Below are 8,904 nucleotides of genomic sequence, written 5' to 3' on the forward strand. Positions count from 1 at the left end.
CTCAGTCAGGGGGCGGGCGGTGGAAATGTTAAAACTGCTTTCTCTATAGTGAAAATGGTGTACAAAGTGCGCTTTTATTTTAGAGTGGAGCAGTAAGTGTAGGCGTGACGGGCCTGAGGGAAGTTTACGCACGATGTAACATTTGGTGCAGCTTCACATGAGACAGTTATGCTACTGTACAGTTTCTTGACTGGACTGTGCCCAGCGGTGCGTGGAAATTCCTGTTTTATTCACAGCTACACAAACATTACTAGCAATTGGTTTTGCTGTGGGGTTCAGTGGCCGGTATTTACTAAAGAAAGGTGCAAACGAGAATTAAGAAATTGTTCCCAACCAAATAGTATTTATAACTATGTTTGTGTCTGTATATGGAGAATAATGAAGATTAGAGAGGCTTCCCTAAACATTGACAATATAAACTGCAACATACACAGAACACAGTAGAGATGTGCTGCTCAGGAAAACCCTTAACCTGTAGCTGACCTTAAAGGGCACCTGTTGGGCAAAAATAGTAACTCAACCCAAGAATTAAGAAAAGCCCCTACCTACTAAACAAGATAGTACCCTGTCCCTGTTTCCCCTTGCATAGTTTAATAGTAGGGATGGGCGAACTTGACCAAAAATTCGCCCGAAGTTTCACGATTTCGGAATACGAAGCGCCACGTGTGCATTGCTGCAGGGGGAAGGCAGTTCGGGGAGATTGTCGCCCCGAAGAAGAGCCAATTTGTCGCTGCGGCGACTAATCTCCTCGTGTGAACTGACCCTTAGACAGGAATCTTTTTAAAAGATTTTCTTTATTGATTTTTTTGCCTAGGGAGGGTGTCATCCACTATTTTTTTCCAGAAGCCAAGTGTAGGAGGTCAGGAGCTTTCCAGGTCAAAAGAAGGGCTTTCCTGGCATAATGGAGCAACTGCTGTAGGCACAGTCTATCACAGGAGGGCAAGGTAAGTCCTTCAAATAGTCCAAGGAGACAAAATTCCGGTGACCTTATGTTAGGTAGTCCCAAAAATGTATTCATGTAACTAAGTATTGTGGCCCAATATTGTTGAACCTTAGGACAGCCCCAGAAAACATGCAAGTAGGTGCCCGCTTCTGCATTACATTTAAGACATACATCTGGATGACCCTGATACATACGTGCCAGCCTGTGTGGGGTTAAATACACTCTGTTTAGGAATTTAATGTGAATAAAGCGATCTCTGATACAAATATTGGTTTCTGGAATTTGTTCAAGTATCTCTGCCCATGTTTCTTCATCTAGTGATGGAAAATCAGAGGCCCATTTTCTACACACTTGATGTATGGGTTCAAAGTTCCCTTGAAGCACAATTGCATAGAACCAACTAAGGGGCTTGGTCAATTCTGGTCTACGAAGGTAATGATCTAGGGTAGACTCAGTTATCTGTGGGGTCCCTTCTGGAAATTGGGCCTGCAATGTGTATCTTAATTGTAAGAATATAAAGAACATCTGGTTAAGAAGACCATATTCCTCCTTCAGCTGGACAAATTGTTTCAGTTCACCAGCTCCAATTATATCCCCTAGGTATTTCACTCTGGCATTAGCCCAGAAACTAACCTCAGGCAAGGATCTGAATTCTCCTAGGGGATTATTACCCCAGAGAGGGGTCCATTTGGACCAGGTGTGAGATTTTTTGTGCCCTGACACCACCATCTTCTGAAATACCTGGACTACCGTTTTCGTAGGGGGGGTCATTGGGTACAATGCAGGTAAACCTCTATACAACTGGTTGGCTAAAGCTTCATAGGAAGAGATGACTGCCGCTCTACTACTGTGCCCTGGTTACTGGGGTCCGGATGGAGCCACCACCATGCATACACCAACTGGCTAGCATAGAAATAACTTTGGAGGTCAGGAAGGGCTAATCCCCCTTTCTTTACTGGGGCCTGCAACATTTGCATGCTAATCCTTGGCCTCTTTCCTGCCCAAATGAAGTCCCTGATATATGCCCCAGGCTGCTTAAACCATGCTTTCGGGAGTGTAATTGGTGCATTGTGGAACGCATAAAGGAACTTTGTCAGGTATATAATTTTAAAAATATTGACCCGACCTGGCTGGGACAAGGGTAAGTTGGCCCAATACTTTACTTTAGTTTTCAGAGATCTAACTATCGGGGCTAAATTTAGTTCTATATATTTCTTTGGGTCTTTGTGGATTATGATACCCAAGTAAGTGAATGAGGAGACCCATTGAATTTGTGTGTCTTGGTCTCTGTTTGCACGTCTGAATCTATTGGGAATATAATTGACTTCCCCCAGTTGACCCTAAGGCCTGAGAGTGTTCCAAACACATTAATTTCCTGCAATAGTATTGAGAGGGAGTCTTTCGCGTTGGCAAGGTACACCAGCATGTCATCCACATAAAGCGAGATTTTCTCTTCCAGCCTCTGTAATTTAAGTCCCTCAATATTAGGGTTGTTTTGAATTCTGATGGCTATTGGCTCTATAGCCAGAGCAAAGAGCAGAGGCGACAGCGGACACACCTGTCTCGTGCCCCTCGCCAATGCAAACTCCTGTGATAGTTCCGCATTCACCAATATTCTGGCTCTAGGCGAGTCATACAGAGATTTAACCCACTTAACAAACTCATCTCCCAACCCATATTTGGTCAAAAGTGTCCATAAGTAGGGCCACTACACAGTGTCAAAAGCTTTCTCAGTGTCCAGTGACACTACAACTCTCACAGTGACATTGTGTGTGGCCGACATACTTGTGTATAGGTGCCTTATGTTAACATCCGTGGCCCTACTTGGGATGTTTGCAATCTGTTTGCAAGTATTTTGACTAATATTTTTATATCCGAGTTTAATAAGGAAATGGGCCGATAGGATGCACACTTTTCCGCCGGTTTCCCATCTTTTAATATAAGAGTAATTGTAGCCAGCTTGGAGCTATCTGGTAACTGAGCCCCCTTGTGATTGCATTAAAAAGTGAACTGAGCTTGGGTCCCAAGAGTTCTTTGTTAGCCTTGTACCACTCCATGGGGAGCCTGTCTGGGCCTGGGGTCTTACCATTGGGGAACATTTCTATTGCCTCAACCACCTCCTCAGAGGCTTGTTAAGACCCTCTGCCTCCTCCGGAGGGAGCCGAGGCTGAAGTTCCCCCTGTGAATACTTTTGGACATACGCCAAATTAACCTCCCTCTGTGCAGCTGCCAGGTCTGCTTCCAGTGACTCACAAATGCCTTGCCTGCGTCCCAAACTACTTGTTCTTGGGTGGATCCCTGATTGAGTGCCCAGTATTCTTTGAACTGTGTTTCGAAAGCTTCCCTGACCTGCCCATGACTAATCCACTTTGGAGGGAGTCTCCATTGCTGCGGTTTACTCCTCCCACCCAGCTGCAAATCTATCTGGAGTGGAGCATGGTCGGAGCAAATTCTTGAAATAAAGGAGACAGAAAGACAGGGAATCTTGGGGAGCAGTGGGGGAGTGTACTTTCCCAGTCTGACCCACACCCAAACCTAAAGTGCAGTCGTTTGCCAAATTTCAACCCGAACCTGCCCAACCAGGGTTCAACCTGCACTTCACTAACCAACTGCTTCTGTTACAGGCTACAGCTTAAAAGGCTTCACTCTCTACTAAGCCCGTCTACTACATAGTGGGGGGAAAACAGCAGGAGGTAAACAACTATTTTTTGGTGTAAACATGAAGATCCACAATGCACCCAGATATCTATCTGACAAATGAGATTGTGCCATGTTATAGAATTGGAGAACTACTCAGCAGCACACTGTGGTAAAGGGCAAAACAGCTGTCTATGGCGTTTTGTGGCTTCTAAGATTCAGTCTGTTTCAGTCATAGACTTGATCAATGACCCTGCTCCATTCTGTAGTATCAGAGAATACTACTACCTAGGCAGCCAGGACATCCACCTTGTGACAAACAGCAAGCTCAGGACTCAAGGGCACAGATTGGGGATAGCCTATTATCCCCCTACTTTTGCTCCTAGGCATTCACCCTTTTTGCCTACCCCTAGATCCAGTCCTACCTTTGACATTCTGGCATTCAAATGTATTGGAAAACTACTGTTTAGTTAAAATCTTTACTTGTTAGTGCATCTTTGTAATGCCCATCTACAACACTTTTCAACTTTCACCTAAATTATCATGTTGTTGGTAAATCTACAAAATTTCCATTCATGTAATAGACTTTTCTTGCCTGAGGTGCAAGTGCTTTTCACTATTAGACATAGTCATATAACATTTTCATTTTTTAAACAGCCCATGCCATATTTCTGGTCTGGTCTTGTTTAACCCCACTGGTACAAAGGGATAAAGCAAAGCAAATGGGCTTATTATTTACTGCATGTTTCAAAAACTGTCACCTAGGACAATGCCATATTTGTAGGAAAACTTGTTTCCCTGGTCTGTCAGAAAGCAGTTCTGACTATGCACTTGATCGTTTCAGTCATGTTTGAGTTCAAAATGTACTTACCTTGCACAATGTAATTTAACCCTTTTCACAGATGTTTCACAGTCTGCCTATGGGTGCATACCTATGGGTGCATGAAATATACTTGTGCAGTTAGGCTGAGTTTATGTTTGATTGGATGTTTTTATTGTTCTACCTAAACTACAATGTTACAATCTAACTGGTCTCTCTAACTAGGCTTGCATGAACAGAAACCTTGCATATTATCCATGTACTGAAAACCGAAATACACAGCTAAAATCTGTCCATCAAAAATCACTAGAACTACAGGCAAGCCAGCTTTGAGGTCTTATTACTGGTGGCCCACTGATATGAGAAGTTATTTCTTACTACATTTACCTCTCTGCAGTTCTGAAAGGTTAGCACCCATGGTGAGTTTTAATAATTACTGGATCTCATTGGATGTCACGGCTTATGGCTCTATTAAAAACGATAACTGTTAGGGTGAGAAGTGCCAAAAGGAGCCAATGAAAAATATATCTCAATGAAAGAAAACAAAGAAAGGGCCTGTGTGTAGTGATTTTATATCAAGATGCACCAGATGATTGATTTTGTAACTATTAAATGCTTCTGATTGGTTGCTATGGTTTTCTAGACTTTGCAACTTATATTGCATCATCCAAATGTAGAGCTCAATGCTCAATTAAGGATCGAAAGACAGAGCAAAAGCTTAGCCCCCCCCAAAAAAACTTTGCAGTTTAAAAAAGTCATAATTTTCCTTTTTATATTAAATGGACTAGATGTCTGTTTATTTAGTAGGCAGGGGGTTGCTTCAAATTTTGTATAGGTATGGGAGACTTTTTGTAATTTGGATCTCCATACTTTAAGGGGGTTTTTTTTTATCAAAGGTCGAGTTTTAGAGGTTTTTTATACCTCAAATGAACTCACAACTAGAACTACATGACTACTACATGACCTCGACTGGTTTTAGCTGGAGTATTTTTGTATTAAAGCTATTTCCAGCTTCGAGGTATAATAAATCTCGGAAAAATCTGAGTTTCTTTACAAAAAATGTGATTTTTTTTAACCCGAACATTTGAATTTTTGACTGCAAACGACCCTAGAAAACCTAGAATTTTTCAGGAAAACTAAACTCGCCTTTGATAAATTACCCCTTAGTCTTCTAAATATAGAATTTAATTTAATATTAAATAAACCTAATAAAATTGTTTTGCCTCGAGTAAGGATTAATGATATGTTAGTTTGGATCAACTACAGACTGCTTGTTCAAATATTACAGAGAAAAAGGAAGTCATTTTGAAAAATTAAATTTTTTTGTTTAAAGTGGTATGGTCTTCCCTTTCCAGAGCTTCTGGATTACAGGTTTTCAGATAACGGATACTATACCTGTAACTTAATTTAAAAATAATTGGGTATCTACTTTTATTAATAGCATTTGAATGCTATTTTGCTCTGTGCACTTGCACTTGTCATTAAACGAGTCCGAGTTTCTTATGAAGCGTCAGAGTTCAGGGCAAAATTTTCTGATCAAAACTGATAGGAATGTGTCAGTATTAGTATCCAAGCACTTGATAGTGATCTTTGCTAGGAATGTGACCCTTAGGGTAAGGTCACACCCGGCGATAAGTCGCTTGCGATTTTTAAAAGGAAGTCGCGGCGGCAAGGCGATCGTCTTTGTGCAGGAGGAAAGTTTTGAGTGACTTTTACCAGGAAGCGATTATCATACCATAGTGCTGTGCACTATGTGTTCTCTCTGCGTCTTGCCTCGCATGTTTTGTTTGTCTATATATTGTCTCGTAGCGTTGTTACGTAGCGTCATGACGTCAGCGTCAGAATTTCCATATTATCACTGATACTATTCTCTGTGTGTATGTGCTTGTGGGAGATTTCTGTGCTTCTCTATGTACATACTATTTCTCACCTATTGCTCCAAAAAGGGTCTCTGCTAGTTTTAAAGCTACAGGCAATTTCAAATCACACTGTGTACATAATAGCTGGCAATTTGCATGTGCCTTTATGTGTCAACAAAACGAACGACTTGTTGCCAGAACTCGCTTTTAAAAATCGTAAGCCATACTCTAACCCCTTGAAAGATATATTGGCTCCAACCCAGTGTACGATTCTATGAATCCCATGATCCCTGGCATCTAATCCTTTTTGGAGTGACAGCATAAGTACTGCATGCTAGGCTGGGGGTGGCTTGGGAGCACTTCTGTAGCAAAGTCATGAGTATTCATTCCTAGTGATACCTGTCCATTGTAGAAACATGTCAGAATCACTTTATAGTATAGAATATAATAAAGTACCCCCTCATGTAAAATATAAGGATATTATAAGTTACTGAGGCGTTTCATGACCTTTATACAGGTCATGGAACTCCGAGGTAACTTCTAATATCCTCATATTTTGCAATGAGGGTACTTTATTTATTATAATACACAAGTTTCAGTGAGTCGTGTGACAGAAATTACATCAGAACTCACCGTTTATAACTGATGACATCAGAACTCACCGTTTCTAAGGATATAATTTACAGGATATTCATAGCTTTTGTGTATTATATATATATATATATATATATATATATATATATATATATATATATATATATATATATATATATACCAGTCTCATGGGTGTCCGCACTCTTTTCTCCTGTTTTGCTGAGGTGCACGGTCAAATGTTGTAATGTATATGATGAAGGGTCAGCACACTCATTTGTAGATCAATCAAACGTGATTTTATTCAACACAGCATTGTGTCCACTTGGGGACCTTTATCCTTGATAAAGGTCCCCAAGTGGGACCGAAACGTTGGACACAATGCTGTGTTGAATAAAATCACGTTTGATTGATCTACAAATGAGTGTGCTGACCCTTCATCATATATATATATATATATATATATATATATATTCTAATAGCAGGCATGTTCCTCTTGTAATTCTCATATGTAATAAATGATTTGGCTTCCCACAAAAACATTGACTGAGGTTATTATGAGGTTATTGACTAAGGTTATTATGAATCAATGTTGTAAGAGCATGACTTTGTCCATTTTTACCTGGAAACATTTTATACACCTGGACTTTTTGTCTTGGTACAAAATAAGCCACCCACAAAGGTGCTTGCACTTATATGCCCACTTTTAAACTTCCATCGGTTTGCTGGTTGCCCAGAGCAAGCCCCAGGGTATAGAGTTGCAAGTGATCCCTGGAGCTACAACTTTCTATTTTGGAATCAATCGGCGCAACTGAAAGAAAAGCAACCCATGGATATTGTTTCCCGGAGATATAGTCAGTATTTCTTAAATAGTAGTGGAATTCGATTGCAGAGAGTGGAGTTGTACCACGTGGTCAGGTATTCTGCACTTTAGAGTCGATGAATCTCCTCAGCAGCTTCTTGCCTCCCGCTGATGGGGTTCGACGTTTGCAGCCAGGGACTGAGGCTGTGGTGGGCGGCAGAGGTCTCGGCCCTGGAACCCTTTATATTGCTGAGAGTCGCCTGTCATGGCTGAACGGTTCCGGCCTTGGTTTCTCATTAGAATATCCATCAATCAGTCTCCATGCAATCTCCAGGGACACGGCCGCTTATCCTGAGGAGCATCTCTACGTCATGGTGAACTCCAAGCTCGCAGACAAAGAAGACAAGGGAGCTCATATGGCTGATCAGGAGGAAGAAGAGAGTGAGGATGATGATGATGACGATGATGAAGAACCTATTACAGAAATACGTTTTGTTCCTGGAGAGAAATCTGATTTAGGAGAGATGTTTTCAGCCATGTGTGATTGTCAGGCCCTCCATCCTGACCCAGAAGACGCAGACTCTGACGATGACTATGAAGGAGACGAGTATGATGTTGAAGCTCATGAGCAAGGACAGGTTGATGTTCCCACATTTTACACTTATGAAGAAGGATTGTCTCATCTCACCACAGAAGGCCAGGCCACACTGGAGAGGTTAGAAAACATGTTGTCCAACTCTATTGGCAACCAGCACACCATGGCTGGAGTACGGACAGAAGGACCTGCACTAGAGCCTGAAGATGGAATGGATGTAGAAAACACACAAACAGTGGCTGGCCAGTTTGAAGATGCAGATGTTCATCACTGACCCATGGCTACAGAAAGGTCTCATTTCCACATCAAGACTTGACAGACTTACTGATAATTCCAAGTTCAGATCTGTAAGGACTTGGGCTGTGTGATATCTGCCAGTAACAGCCCCAGTTCAGTTTTCCTTAGACCATTTAAAAAAAATAATGCTTCAATTTGTTGTGCTAACGCTTTACTGATTTACTAGCCATTTTGTTTGCGTTAAAGGCACTTACATTCACTGTGGGCAATTTCACGTGGATTCATTAACTTAAGCACTTGGCCGTGAAGTATTTGTAACCGTTCTTATTTTGTTAAAATAAATCTAGATTTTTGTAAAAAAAAAAAAAAAAAAAAAAAAAAAATAGTAGGTGAATTCATTACTGGTGCTTAACATATAAT

The 8,904-nt window shown here is 41.2% G+C and overlaps 1 protein-coding gene across 1 annotated transcript; it reads left to right on the forward strand.

The window, feature by feature from the left end:
- The first annotated feature begins 7,745 nt into the window (after positions 1 to 7,745).
- Positions 7,746 to 8,789, forward strand: LOC108696418 (methylosome subunit pICln-like). The gene has a single exon (XM_018225755.2). It carries the CDS (start codon positions 7,790 to 7,792, stop codon positions 8,519 to 8,521), a length of 732 nt encoding a protein of 243 aa, XP_018081244.1. The 5' UTR covers positions 7,746 to 7,789; the 3' UTR covers positions 8,522 to 8,789.
- Positions 8,790 to 8,904: the final 115 nt, after the last annotated feature.

This window comes from Xenopus laevis, chromosome 7L (assembly GCF_017654675.1).
Source record: "Xenopus laevis strain J_2021 chromosome 7L, Xenopus_laevis_v10.1, whole genome shotgun sequence".
NCBI classification, from domain to species: Eukaryota; Metazoa; Chordata; class Amphibia; order Anura; family Pipidae; genus Xenopus; species Xenopus laevis.

Excerpts from the sequence above, each read along its gene's own strand:
- LOC108696418 (XM_018225755.2), top strand. The coding sequence starts at position 7,790 with ATGAATCTCCTCAGCAGCTTCTTGCCTCCCGCTGATGGGGTTCGACGT.